The sequence below is a fragment of the Sinohyriopsis cumingii genome, chromosome 1 (genome assembly GCF_028554795.1).
Source record: "Sinohyriopsis cumingii isolate HCF-2022 chromosome 1, ASM2855479v2, whole genome shotgun sequence".
NCBI classification, from domain to species: Eukaryota; Metazoa; Mollusca; class Bivalvia; order Unionida; family Unionidae; genus Sinohyriopsis; species Sinohyriopsis cumingii.
The window spans coordinates 190859196-190875163 of record NC_142961.1 but is presented as its reverse complement, the minus strand read 5'-3'; the positions used below and the strand labels follow the sequence as shown (position 1 = coordinate 190875163).

Here is a 15968-nt window from a genome sequence, read left to right as displayed (position 1 = left end):
AAAATCTTTAAATGGCATGAACTTTCTCTTTGATATTCTGTTGACTGTTTATTAAACCGAAATTATTAAAACTATTGACATGGAACAAATATTGTGGGATAAAGATTTTATCACATCGTCATCAGATGATATTCATAAAACTGACAGGAGAAAATAGCCCACAAATAGAATGACGACTACGATGATAATAATATCCAAGGTAATATAGTGTAAAACCTCTGAAATGTGTCAGTAATATTGTTTATGGAAAGACTAATCCGTCCAATAATTTACCATCTTCTCTTAAAACGAACTTTTCACACACAAAAATGAACTCTAATCCAGACTTTCTTCAAGCCTTCTGCATGTGAAACAACCAAATTTGAGAGAAGAAAAGTTGCCATTCTTGTGCCCAAAGACTCTTCTAGATACTGATTCCTTCTTTAAAACGTCTTTCCTTAGTTGGTTTCTTCTTTACGAGGTGAGTCATGTCTTTAATTTCAAAGTCTAGCAGGTGCTTTTATATCCGGTATGCACTTGTCTTTTATGGCTGAAAAGCTGAATCGGTATTTCAACGTTCTGTGACAACAGGCAATTACGTTGTTTAATTGCTATACTTCCTGGTTCAGTTACAAACAATATTTAGAATTCATGGTGAAAATGATAATGAGGTGTTATAAGAGTAAGGTAACTCCATTAAATCAATACACTCAACACTCATTAGGCACTCGTGACGAATGAAATGATGTTCGAAGCTTCCAAGCACCATCTTTAAATATACATGGCAGGTTCATCAGAAATGACGATAGTTGAGGCAAAATCGTGATTTTCTTATATTTGTCTTGAATTCCGAAGGAAAAAATATCCATTGAAAGCGGACATTAAATAGTTTTAAGTTCTACATTTTTAACGCAGAACACCTAATGTACTAGGAAAATGGTCCTTTTATTACAACTGTGATGTGAGTGCTCTTTTCCAGCACTCTATCAAGCTGTTATGATTTGATTCTCTTCCTATAGCATAAATTGCGCAGGTAAAATAATCTGTTGCTATAGGAACACGTTATTTTCCTGCAGGGAATAGTTAATCTGCGAGCTTCATGCTGGTGGATGTATTGGTTTTGCTCAGAAATTAAACCGTAGCTCACTAAAGTTAATAGCAGGTACTTTAAATAAGATCTGCGTGTGAGGCAAATGTGCATGTTTGTCTTTATTCTTTATAGATAATGACAGGAACCCCTACATCCATAAATGTAATTAATCCATGAAGCAAATAATTGATTTTATGGTTAAAACTATTAAGTTGGTGACGTCAAACAGGACAGTTGTAAGAAACAAAGATTTTGACAAAATTTGATTTTCAACCAATAAGCGGTCTGATGACATTACGCGATTGAAATCATTTTTTCATCTCTACAAAACGTAGAAGAGCTATTATGCCTGTCCCCCAGCAATGGCATATATAAAACCGTATACGTATGTACCGGCTCCATGAATCTCAACTATTCCTTCTTTCTAAGTCCTAGACAACATCTTACGGCGGGTTTCACAGCACCTAGCCCATGGGGAAAGTGTTCATAGGGCAAACATAATACCTACATATACATTACTTTTACATTGTGGTTGCGATTTTGTGTTCTGACCATGCTAGTTGCACATTTCATAAATAATATTATGCTTGGAATCATGTTGGTGAGCGACTACATCTCGAAGTGTACTACATATGTTCACAAAAGTAGGCCGCTGTGACATGTATTTCGCTAGTTTATTTTTGAATCTGTTCATGTCAGAATCATCAAAATAGACAGTCATGTGCATCTCCATTCGTACCATGCCTTCCAAAGAAAGAAGGTCGATGTGACCTCCATTTCGCTTTGTATTGGATTGGGTTAAGTTTTGGGCTTAGTTTGTGACAAAACATATTTTCTTCTGCAAACATGCATTCTGCTTTACCTATTTTTTTTAAACCTTGGTGAAGGCGTGGATCTTGATGAGCATTACCTCATCGTGAAAGATGATCACAATGACCCATATTTCACACTTTACAAACTTGGTCTATATGTATTCTTATAAATTTATTTCTGAAGTTCCTTTCAAGATAGAATCATCAACCTAGATAATTCTATGAAATTATGTTCGTACTACACCCTTGCAGCAAAAGAAAGTCACTGTCACCCTCATTTAAGATTTACTGACCTTGGTCAATTGTTTGCATTTAGTAGATGAACAGATAGGTCTTTTGAATCTTGTGTATATATACCATTATACATAGATTCATGATAAAGAGTACTACATCCTCATCGCAAAAGTAATTTTCTGTGACCCATAGTTCATACTTCACTGACATGGTTTCACTCGATGTGACCCCTATTTCATAATTTCACTGACTTGGGTTTAATCACAAGCACCGTTCATGCCAGTATCATGAAGCTAGATGACTGTAAGCATTTTTAGTGCCACATCCTAACAATAAAAGGCCACCGCGACCTTCAGATCACATTTTACGAACTTGCGTTTTGCGTTTAGTCCGTGACCATTTACGTTTTGTACATCCTTAATACTATTTTTATATCTGGGATCATTAAATTTATTGAGAGAATGCATTTTGAAGAGTACGCCACATTTTCTTAAAAGTATATCCCTTTGACCCGTACATCACACTTCACTGATCTTGGTTGAAAACGTTTTAATGTTCATACCCGAATCATTACACATTACACTCTTAGTGCCATCCCGTACAAGAAATGTCACATTGACCTATATTTCACATTTATCTTCAGATAAACTGTTTTGCTTAGCTCGTGACCACAAGGGTATTTTGCATGTCACGTACATCTGTCCTTTCTAGAATTGTGAAACGTGGCGAGGGAATGCAATTTGATAAACACTGCTTCTTCATTTCAGTAATAGGTCATTATTATCCATATTTTATGGTTCACTGACTTCGTTTTTTCTTAGTCACTTTTCATGCTGAATCGTGAAATTAATGAGGATATGTATTTATTTCACTACTACACTTTTAGATATAAAGAAGCTCATCGTGACCTATATTTTAAATTTCACTTCCTTTGGTTAAGGGTTTGCTTATAGCTCACACCCACACGTGTTTTCGGCTTACTATATGCATTCTATCCTACCTAGAATCACAAACAACTAGGTTAGTGGAAGCATATTGATAAGTTATACACCTTTATTGCAAGAAGAGGTCATTGTGACCCATATTTTATGCTTAAGCGACTTTGGTGAAATGTGTTTAAACACATTTATCGGTTATTGTTTATGTTGCAATCATTAGTTTGATAATTTCATGTTTCTCTGTTAGTACTACACCCTTACAACCAAAGTAGGATACCGAGACCCTACATGGTATGCTGTACAATCACCAAGTTATTATTGTTATTATATATATATATATATATATATATATATATATATATATATATATATATATATATATATATATATATATATATATATATATATATATATATATATATATATGCGTACAACGTTACCTAGGGTGGATAATTGTTTTTCTAGTTAAGCAACTGAACTAGCATGTATCTCGTGTACGGTATGCATGGGTATTTCATCCTTACCAATACCCATTCTCCCGTAGATTCAAGGCAAGCTGTTTTTTCTAACTGACACACTGGTCTTTTGGATCATGTCAATGAGTATACGTTCTCCATCTTTGTTCTACAGCCATAGGGGTAAGTGTTACTTTTTTTTAATTTTATTTGATATGTGAATTATATTCAGTTTTTAATGTTGTAGTGTGAAATTTTGCCCTTACCACTACGCTATTAAGAGTTTAATTTTACTAGCATGTATCTATATTTCAATTCCGTACCTGTTTTTATGACCATTTTTTTTTGTAGCTGTCTGTGCGTATGTGTGTGCGGGTATATCAGGCTGTCGGTCTGGCCGTCTGTACGTTTGTATGGGGATATAAGCTGGTGAGACCATCAAGGCCATACAAGGACGAAACCGCTAATTTGTAAACTTGTGCGCATGGTGGATCCATGAAAGGAGTCTGTGGCCAATACAAGTGTATGCCAACCCAAGAATTAAGAGCTGTGTGGTTTGACAATGGACACGTAAACCAGGTCGAAATGTTTCAATTTGAAAGTTTTTACAAGTATTTATGAGTCATATGGCTGTACAAATTTCCGTGTCACGAGTTATATGATTGTTTCAACTGATTTTGTTGTTTCAGTTGAGTGCATTTGACTTACTTTCTCTACGTGAGATCATTTGTATCTTACTTTAATTACATGATAATATATGAATCACGTTTTTGTTTTCCTATTTGTGAATGTTTGTGTAAAGAAACTGAACGAGTCGTATGTTTAGAGCGTCAAAGAATCTCACTACATTTGCAGAGTATATACTTATTTTTATCAATTCATTTCATAAACTTCCATCTTTCATCAAATTGTGTTGTGTTGTCATTTGATCCAAGCATCCATTCAGGTCAAATGAGTATAGGAATGAGACGAATGAACTGTCTGTTACATACTTTTCATGTCAGGCCTAATTTGTAGTGGCTAATTAAATTTCTACAGGCTGTCACTCCATGGATACTCAAAGCCTGTAACTTTAGCCTAGTAAAATCGGGCCTCTAGAGGTGGAAAATGATATTGAATTCCCACGCAGATTTTAAAACAATAATTTTTTAAAAGCCAAATTAAAAAAAGAACATTATTCCCAGTTTTTTGTAAATTCATTAAATTTAAGTATCCTAGAAAAGAATACTATTTTGTATTTTGTTTGTCTTTTGATGACTTGTTATAGAGGTAGTTACGTAGTTGGGTTGGTAGGCAAGAACATTTGTTAACTGTGTGTCAAAACATAAGTGGCTATATAGGGCCAATTGAAAATACATTTTTTTTTTATAAATTTGAAGCCGATTAAACCTTAAAACAGAGAAATAAATTGCAAGAGAGTCCTTTGTAAAGATTACATAAGATTTAGTTTATTTCTGCATAATCGATCTTTACAATGGCTAATGGAGGCAACTAACAGCTTCGTAGAGGTAGGTTATGTAATCGTCGGATTATATTATGTTTTTGGTTTGTTTTAGCTTGAAATATCTCGGAGATTGTTGATGGGTCAACTTTAGTACCGTATAAATGGTGATTTTGTTATATTTTCTGGAAAGCTGTATTTTAAAAATTGATATTCCAATTCTTCCGGTATGGTGTTTTCAAAATTTTTTAATTTTGCGGTTGGAAACAAGCCTTGAACAAAATTACATACATTATAATTTTACATACTTTTACTGATATCTGAAGACGGCATGGATCTGTAATTTTCAAATAGTATTTCAGACCATTAAAACCACCGAAATAATACTTTGTGTAAAAAAGCTGAAAACGCAAGGTCCTCTAATGAAATTGTATGCCATGCAACCGAAGCCGTAACGGAATGGCACGTACCAAGTCAGAGATAAGTAGTATGGCAAACTATGGACACAACGATCAAGACGGCATACGAGCAGAACGAGTAGCTTCTTACACTTGGTACCAAACTCAATCGGCAAACCCATTTTTTATTTTCAAGAAAAAATGTTGAAACATTGTCGAGATCTGATGTTGACATTGTTTAGGAGAGTCAGCAATTGTTCCTGGCTCACGGCGGTATCGATCCTTTGAAGCATATGAATTAGTCTACCGAAAAAGTTCATGCCCGAGGACAAACTGTCAATTATACCACCATTATACCACCATAATCCATTCAAGCCATCATTCGTTGATCCGCAGCCAAAGCTACTTTATTACCGTACTCTGCGTAGGCTACATTATGAGGAAAACGTAGATTTGATCGAATGCAAAGTTTTTCCACGGATGAACTTGTTTCATTCTCTTTTACCATATTATTGCATTGGAAAAGCTTTATGCCGTACATGTGCTGAAACGTTTAATCAAGACCAGCCAAGTTGCCACGAACAAGCATTTACGGGAACGTTGGAAAATGTTGAATTGTTTCATGCTCAGGATAATGGACGCCAACTGTTAAAAGTCCACCAAATTTGGCACATTCCTATAGCAGAGCAATACCAACAATATGACGACTCCAGTGAAGGGATTTTTGTTTAGGATACGTCCAAAAGTTTCTAAAATTAAGCCAAGAAGCCAGTGGCTATCATTCTGTTTGCCTCCAGAAGACAAGGAGAAATTTAGTTGATACTGAGGTCAAAAAAAAAAAAATTAAATTAATGGCGGCTTAATGCTAATTTCGCGTTTGTCCTCGCAAATGTTTGATCTATTTATCATGCGGTTCTCGCTTGGATCTAAAGAGCTATTATCACAAGCTTCTCTCATTATTACTACTACTACTACTACTACTACTGAATATTCCTCTCTCAATGTATGATAAAACTATTAGGCGTATACGTGTATTTAATTTGTAGTGAGTGTTTGACCTTTGTTCGTAATTGAGGGTAAAGGCCTACCTGACTACTCGCAGGTTTCAAGTTTTTGTTTACTGATATTTCAGTTTAGGATCTAGTCTTGATTATGACCTCAGACGGTTCTAGAAGCGAACTTAATTACATTTTGGTATAACTTTCCATTAAGATGATTGACTTGTTTTTTTCATTCAGAAAATAAACATCGGTCTGTAATCATTTTACTGTTGTGTTCAGTTATAAATTGAAATGAATCATTTAAGTTATTCATTGGAATTGCAAAGTGCTCATTGAATTAAGGACCAAAATGCTACATTGGGATTATTGTGAATTCATTCCAAGATATTCTGGAGTATATCGTTCATCAAGACTGTTGGAACATCAACCCATTCAATGCTTTTGATACATCAGCACATCGTTCAAGATTACTGAAATTAATTCTAAACATTACGTACTTTTGGACTTGTAATAGAAGATTTGGGATTAGTTTTGACTTAATTCACAATAATGTACGTTCCTCATAAATTTTCACTTTATAATTTAAAGAAATTAATTTATTTGTTGATTTTACTAAATTTGTCTTTTCGCTTTTCTCTTTTACTTAGTTTAAGACCACACTGTCGTAACTCTATGGCTGTAAGGATTATGACGATGGTAATGGCGCAATCTCTCTCTCTCTCTCTCTCTCTCTCACACACACACACACACACACGTCATTTAAAATGCAATAATGATAATAATAATGATTATTATGGGTATGTTGACTAAAGCGCCTGTTACAGCCGGATATTAAATAAATTGGGTAGTACTTGCTGGAATTGTGCTTTCTGGATCGTAGTACAATCGAGTAAGCACGATGGATATAGGGCCATACCGTAAATTCGCTTAGCCTTTTATCCTGGTGACCAAGAAACCTTGCAGTGACAACAAAATTGCCACAGCATTAGAATAGAATAGACATTAATACTACTACTACTACTACTACTACTAATAATAATTATAATAATAATAATCATAACACTACAACTGCTGCTACTACTACTACTACTACTACTACTACTAACAATAATAATAATAACAATAATAATATACCCTAGGCATTGTATGATGGTATGAAGATCGTTTGAAGGAATCACGAATTTGACGATATTGAATCGTGAAATGAAAACAAACATCCCTTCTATGCTACAGTTTCTTTTATATAAAAAAAAAATCCATTAGAAAGTGATTTGGCCCATTAATTATTTTTCTTGTATTTTGTTAATAAATAAAGGATGAATGTGAAAATATGGTCATGCAACAATTCGATAGGTCAGGTTATATTAGAATATGCGTTAGAGTAGAGTATTCTGATACCTGTCACACATCAACATTTGTTTTAGCAGTATTACCAGATACGCCCTTGTAATTTTATATTAAGACAGCAAAATTTTGCGCATGATATATTAAATTGCATACAGTATTTACCTTGTTTATCGAAGATTAAGTATTATATTAGTCTCATTCAATCGCCACAATTAATCAGTCATCGAATAAATATATCACAATTTTCTGCCTGTGTGTTGTTTGAGCCTCTGTGAATGCGCGTGTTTTTTATTTGAGCCAAGAAGAAAAGACCTTATCACCTGTCGTATTTGAAGGCAAGAAGTATTATATTATAGACGTAGACTTTGTGGAAGTTTGCACCTAATCTTTAAAGCAAAGGAAGTTATTAAAATCATTACCCACAAGCTAGATTTCGTAAAACGTCTGCAATATTTTATTATTTATTTACATTTAAAACTATCGTAGAATTTGGAAGATTAACAATGTCGTGATACAGAACATTCGAAACATAATCGATGTTAATCGTTGTACGATTGAATGAATATTCAGTAAACCTGGATGTATATAGTATTTACACGTGTAATTGTCTCAGATCGCAATATAAAAAGAAAGATGAAAATCTGCCACTTGGATCTCACTGTACTTATCTCGCATTACTCTTGTGAAGAACAAAATCAAAACAATGTGTATGACACTCTTTGGTATTCGTTGATTTGCAGTAATATGTGTTTCTACTTGAAACTAGTGTTTTAGCATTATTTCTGACTAATCAATGACAAACTTTTTTCACAAAGAGTACAGCGTATTTCCAAACTTGTGTCGCTATGTGGAATTGTAGATTGAACTTTGGGTTATCATTTCAAGTGTTTCCTATCGGATCCACGCACGAAATACCCAAGAAACAAAATATATCAAATGTTAGGCCACATCTACATTTAAGATCGCAGGACACAGAACCATTTGTTATTTCTGGACGGCCATGCATTCAAATGTCCAAAAGTAAGGCCGTAGATTAAGAGAGGGTTTATACAAAATTGTAAGCTCAGGTCTCAAGATCTGCATTCACCATTTTAATGGCACTATATGTCATAAAAGAAGTCGAATCTGTAACTCTAAAGAATTTGGGATAGAGATCATGAAGGAATATATGTTTCAGAAAGGTTAGTAATACTTGTTTTACATCATATGTAGATTCCACAGAAAACTGCAACTATGCCGCAAGTTCATACTGGTAGATAATATGGTCTTATGCCATGGTATGCAATAGGAAGAACAAAACAGTGCAATGAGCAGCTGATAAGCTCTCAAATGATCCATCTAAATTAATTAAATGCACCAAAAGTTTCCCCATTACATGTCCTGCGTCTATGTTTTGCGTGCAAAGAATATTTTTTACCAAGTCTATAAACTAAATCTGTACACAATGACCCGGATGAATTTAATATGTTCTTTTTTTTAAACCAGCATCATACATACAAGTCAAAATATCCTTGAAAATTAATCATGCTGTACACGTGATACCTATGACAGAAACGAAATTATCCTACCAGCTGTCTATTAAATTATTGCAGTGTTTCCTGTGACAATACTGATAATAACTTCTCAATGCGCTTCTTTCCAGACAGTACAGCTGTGGTCAATTCTCTCCTTTTGACTCAACACGCACTCAATGCAGAACAGGGTTTAATAGGCACTTTTTCACACAGAATTTTGTTTGTTTGTTTGTTTCTTTTTTTGTTGTTGTGCAAGTAAACGTTCTGAAAACAAATATACACACAGAAAAAACATTTAAAGATGCATGGTGTTTCAAAGAATGATCGCCGAAGAATTGGTGTAAACGTTGTTCAACTGTAATAGAAGACGCTGGTAAAACGTTCGAACGAAGGACATGGTACAGTTCGACCTTGCGGTATCCATTCAGACGATTAAAGCACCTGCACGTATATATGCCTATTTACTAAATATGCATATTTATTTAAAAAAACGCATGATAAAATTTACACTTCGTGCGATGTATTTTGACATAAGATTGAATAAGCACCAAATTTTCCACACTACAAGGTCTGGAATAAAAACACGTTTATTGTACTCCAAATGAAAGGTCCAGAATATAAAAGAAGTAACAACTGGCATACGTTGTTCTTCTTAATGAAGCTGTCAATGATATCCTGCGTCTATGTCCTGTGTGCAAGAATATTTTCACGAAGACTGCAATCCAAACGTATATACAATGACGCGGGGGACTTTAAAATGTCCTTTTTCTAACAACACCCGTCAGCTCAAATAATCCGACCAATAATACACTGGAATGAATCGCAGTTTTAAGGTATTAATCCATTTAGGCATTAATCCATTTAGGTATTAATCCAGTGAAAGCAGCTTGTACCCTATTGGGGGTTGGCATTCGTTAGGTCTGGCAGCAAGTATATACAGTGCTTGATTTTTTAAATACTCTTCCCATGATGTGGCTCTGTGGAAATAAAAAGTGTACATGACTTTAGCACAGGAAATATTTCTTAATTTGGTTCATCAGTTTGTAAAACGTATTACTTGTAACAAAGGTTACCATAGCTCATGTAGGCATCATTCTGAGGCACTGGTGTTTACGTAGGATAGTTTTTATGCGGTACATAATTCAAAACACCGAGAGAAAAAGAACTGCTATTGAATGGATAATAAACTCAGTATCTAATGTCATTGGCAGACTGCTGAAGTCTGGAAATTAGTTGCTTATCCATATTTGTTTTCCTCTCGTTCTAGTTCGCTTTATATTTTTTCTAAAATGACACTAAGAAATTTACTCTTTTAGTTTATTTGAAAATGCCGATGTCCCCATATTGTAGAGAGTGTTAATGTCGAATTCATAATTGTATCTTTCGTGACAAACACCATAACATATCTCCATTTTAAAATAGTACATGTTTATTGAATGTTATTGGATAGAACCTTTCTATTTAACGTACCCATTCTTGTCTTCATCTGCGTCCATTATCAAGTTAACGTTCTGCTGGATGTGATGCTCCAATCGACTCAGATTGTCCTCTGAGAAAATGGCGTACCTGTTGATAACAGATATTGCTAAAATATTATGCATTAAAAATAATGATACTTTACAACTGTTTCCTGGATTGCATTTTAAATGATCACTTGAGTAAAATCTTCTATCAATAAATAGAAGTCTGCATGAAACACTTTTGTTTGCCATTCCAGCGTTGTATTTACCATCTATTTCCGTCCTTGAAACTTGCATTCCGGTTTCTGTTGGAGAAAAACAAATAAGAAAGCACCAACAGTTTATTTTAGATTGTTTTTTCATACTTTTACAGAACCTTTATAAATGCATTTTGCATTCAATACGATGTAATTAGTCTCGATTGTCTTTTATAAAGTTGGTCCATTGCTACTACGGTCCTGCAGTGTTATCTTCTTCAATTACTATTCACGTACATTAAAAGGTTTCAAGGAAAAAAGGCAAAGAAGTTTATCATGCCAGTCGTAAATTTAATTGACGCACCATTACAGCAAAAAGATGCTACTTCATCTGGCAACATTTGATCCACCCAATGTTATCTCATTTTCTAGTAAGTGACTGATTCATTATGGCTGGAGAAACGTAATACGATTTCTGGGTTTAAAAACTGTTATATTGGATTCATTTTGAACTGCCTAAGACAGGTTTCAGTAATTTTGTTTTTCATACTTCAAGTAGTTTTCAACAAATTTAACGATACATCCAACTTTTTAAAATTCAAGACGGGTCTGTAAACTGACCGACTTTTAGGCATTTGATCTACCTGACACGGAGATGGACAGGTACAGTTTAGCCCCTAATTAATCATCCGTTAATGTCAAATTGTTATAGATGGAGGCAACATCGCCACTAATCAGTACATTACGAAATGGATACATAGGTTATTTTCTTTCTATATCTCGTTTTATCCGACCAATTTGGAAACTCGGGTTGCAAAAAGTCGTAAAAGTGGATATAATAAAGTTAGAAGTATTGATGCAAAAATGGAATCTCTCGACCAACTCACCCGTGGAAAGAGTCGACTGGCTTGAAGAACATCCGGTACCAGGATAACGAGGCTTTTCTAGCCTCGTTTTCGGTTATCTCGCCGTCGCCATCTTTATCAAAAGCTTGAAATAATGTTCTCGCCATGGCGATCTCTCGTGGAGACAGCAATTTTACTAAAGAGTTCTGAAAGAGTTTTGTACAAAGATGTCTCTTGATTATCTCTTACAATAATAAGAGACCCAAATGGGTCAAAACAGAAATATCAGCAAAATGTAAGGCAGCTTGTTAAGAAATTTCGGTTAGTATACTGCTCTCTGATATTTAAATGTTTTTGGGGGCAATTCAAACTATATTTGAAGGCCGATTTGCATCATTCATGCAACAAAGGCCGCATTGAATAGAGGCTCAGTATCACTCATACCAGTTTGAAAGGCTTTCTACTAGGTCAAATTGATTGCAGATCAGCATCATTTATACAACCTTGACAGTTCTTCGTGATAAGATGCTTGGTGTCAAATTTTGTATAATTATGTTGTGTGATTATCTAAGTACGTCATTTAAAGATATTTCTAACTGTAGTAACGTTAACCATATTGGATATCGCATTAATATCAATAGTATAAAAAGGACAGGGCTAGAGAGTTTACAGTTAAATTTGATTTCGTTCTGCTCAAGCTATTGTCAATATCGTATAAAGGTTAGTATCAGTGGTCATATTTCATGACGAATCAGCGTTACAGACATAAACTTGAAAGACCGTTATGTGAGAATGCCTTCTGTAAAATTTGGTCACCTTGTGTGTTTAGGGGTATTTAAGAAGAATTCGTTTAAAGGTTTGTAGTTTTAGTAACAGTGAACATATCTGAAGAAAGGTTAGTATCATTGAAATCAAATTCAAGGGCCTTGACAACAAGGTGCGTTCTGTTAAATTCTGATGAGATTCTATACGACATTTCGTTTTCTTAGAAGAAGTTGCTTAAGGTTTTTTTTTTTTATTTTTCTCCTATTCTTGCAACGGCGGCGATATTTGGGGGCGTATCATCATCACATGTAGCAACTAAACGACTTTTTTTCCCCAATATGCTTTCTATCTAATTTTTGTTCAAATTCTCTTCCGTGGTCTATGACAAGAAGACATTTTAATATTTTTTTGCCTTTAGTAGCAGCAGCCATATTATACAACGGATTGGCCTCATTAATAAAAGTTTCATAAGACTATGATACGAAACATCTGTCAACTTTGATTAAATTGAAAAAGTCGTTTAAAGATTTTCAATATTAAGTATCGGTGACCCATAAAGTATGGCGGATAGGCATCGTTTACATAAACTTGAAAGGACTTTGTTCCAGAATGTTCCCTGTTAAGTCTGAATGAAAATGGTTGAGTGGTTGCGGAGAAATTGGAAACAGCAATTATTCATGGACGATACAAGCCGGACCCAGGACCATACCATAATCTCATGTAGCTTTATAACCAGCTTCCGGTATATTAAGAATTGTGCCAAAACAATCAACATGAGATAATTTTGGGAAACATTTTAACTCTAATAATACCCTGGAATAAAAAGGGCCAATATCTTCAGTGTAAATAGTTCAGATAGAAATTATAGCTTTATAAATACAACAGAAAGTAAAATCAGAATAATGGTGGCTTTTGTTTTGATAACACAATAAAGAAACAATCTCAAACTTATTACTCGGAACTCTCTCAATGGAAAAATAAAATAACGACAACTGATAATTCTTTTCTGAACATACTGATAAGTCCCTACATGAAATAATTAACTTCATGATTACATGTATCGCAAAATTAGAATGGAAAAAGAGCCCATTCATAATTTGAAGCATTCCCACCTAAATGTGTGTGTGTGTGTGTGTGTGTGATTTAGATTTTTAACGTAGCTTTAACATTTTTTTCAGTCATATCGCTATGATGTCTACACTATGGCAGTTTATAGTCATGTCTAGCAATGGGGCATCATGCCGCAGACATGTTGCATCATGTCCCACCCAGTCACATTATCTTGACACCAGGCTGACCAGCCCCAACACTAACCTCTTAATGTTGAGTGCCAAGCGAGGAAGCTGTTAGTACTATTTGTATAAGTGTTTGGTATCACCCCACCAAAATGAGTAGAGATGAAAAATCTTCATTGTTTCTAAATATAAGTGTGCATACTATTTTTGGATATTTTAGATTTAATTTAAGTCAATAAATAAAAACCATAATAATAATAATAATAATAATAATAATAACGACAAACTTACTTTCTTCCTTTGCTGGAGAATTTTGATGCTTTCGTAATTAAGAAACTCCCACCAAGATATGGTAGAGGTTTTACTTTTGTCCATAAGGTTGAAAATGGACTTTTCGTCTTCAATCTCCTCTTTGCTCATTTCTGTATTGAACAGTTCCTTATGACGGTGTTGACGGTAATTCAAAAACTCCTCCAGAGATATGTTGTTATCTTTTTGAAAGATGAGAGTAATGATCATGGAAATTAAGATTTGCAACATTGTTATTAAACTATTTAATGAGTAAAATCAACATTCTTTAACACTGCATTTTCAGAATGCTTAAATTATTGTTCCGCAGCGACCGATATTTAACATAAATGACAGACGATGTTAACATGCTTACCTTTTTATTGTTGAGTTGGATTCTTCCAGTTCGAGTGAAGTGAAATAAGATATTATAAACTCAATATAATGCAAAATTGGTGTTCTTATAAAGATTTCAGTCTGATCACACCTGTAATTTTTTCCAGAAAGTGAGAATTGTTCAGCGAAAGTTCGACGGAATAAAAAGAACATTTTATGGTTTCCCCAGACATATAGGAAATTTGTGTTATTAATATTTCCCCACTTTAGTAATGAGTATTAAAGCCTGAAATTGGTTAAAAGAATTGTTAAAGTTACTGATTGCATCTATACTGATACCATGTTAGCTTTAATATAAAGACAAAATGACTAATTTTATATATATTGGTACAATGTTAGCTTTCATATAATGACAAAATGACTGATTTTATGTATACTGGTACAATGTTGGCTTTCATATAAAGACAGAATGACTGATTTTATGTATACTTGTACAATGTTGTCTTTCATATAAAGACAAAATGACTAATTTGATATATATTGGTACAATGATGTCTTTCATATAAAGACAAAATGACTAATTTTATGTATACTGGTACGTGATGTTACCTAGCATATAAGGATAAAATATGACAGAAGGAGGAGAACCAATAGTTCCTTGCCATCCATTCAATGTCAGAAATGTTGAATTTGCATGCAAACATTTTAAGATTTTTAATGTATTGATTAGTTTCCAAATCACCATGGATTTATTTTAATTATAAAAACTTGTTAGCCTAAATTTAGTAATTAAAAACACCAGCACAATTGTATGTCATTGAGCAAGTACATATAATAGTACATGTTAAGCTTTGAGAAAGGCCCATATGTACCAGGTCAACCTACTGATCGCTTTTACAAATGGCGGCACATTTGAATAAACGTGTGACAGGTTTTACTTGGCTCAGACGATATGATACTGGTCAAAGTATTAAGCTGGTCATAAGTAACACAAAGAAAGGATACATATAAGTTGATTTAATGAATTCATTATCTTTAAAATATCTATTCTATTGGTCATTTGTAAGATTTTGATAATTTTACATCCAAATTCTCATTTGTAGCAGACATGACTCTGTTTCGTACATAGAGTTAAGAAGTAAATTATACATCACATTTCAAAGAGAAATTGCAAAAGAACACACAAACAAACGGGTTAACTTGTATCGGTATAATGATAAAGCAAAAGAGCACACAAACAAATGGGCGAATGGACGGAGTCTTATTCGTGTAATGACGAGACGAAGTCATATTCTACTTAAAGGATTGTTTACTTGACCATCTATTATAGATTTTAATGTTGTGCTTTACACAAGTAAAGTCTGTATTAAAAGCCTGCTATTCGGGTATAGTCCAGTAAATACGTAGGACTACTAATAATTGAGTGTCATCGTCCGACCCTAAAACTATAATTATGCTCACAATTATTTCGAATGGGAGGTAAGACATCACAATCATATGCTGAATAATTAATTTTGGCGTGAGAATTCTTTGTCATCTTGGAGCTGGGACTTTGGTACGTGTATTTGCTGGTGTTAATAGACTGAACTAGTCTGTTGAAGATTATGGATTCGGTTATACAGATTAGTACTTT

The 15968-nt window shown here is 34.1% G+C and overlaps 1 protein-coding gene across 3 annotated transcripts in view; it reads right to left on the bottom strand.

The window, feature by feature from the left end:
* Positions 1-8765: 8765 nt before the first annotated feature.
* LOC149808577 (PHD finger protein 24-like) overlaps positions 8766-15968 on the bottom strand; it is a 28623-nt gene continuing 21420 nt past the window's right edge. For all 3 annotated transcript variants that reach the window (XM_089979441.1, XM_089979425.1, XM_089979432.1), the window contains exons 5-8: positions 14003-14202; positions 11754-11917; positions 10680-10775; positions 8766-10186 (exon numbers count right to left, since the gene is read on the bottom strand). In XM_089979441.1, the coding sequence (XP_089835567.1) occupies positions 10078-10186; positions 10680-10775; positions 11754-11917; positions 14003-14202 (569 nt within the window). In that variant the 3' untranslated portion in view covers positions 8766-10077. The remainder of the gene's footprint in view (positions 10187-10679; positions 10776-11753; positions 11918-14002; positions 14203-15968) is intronic.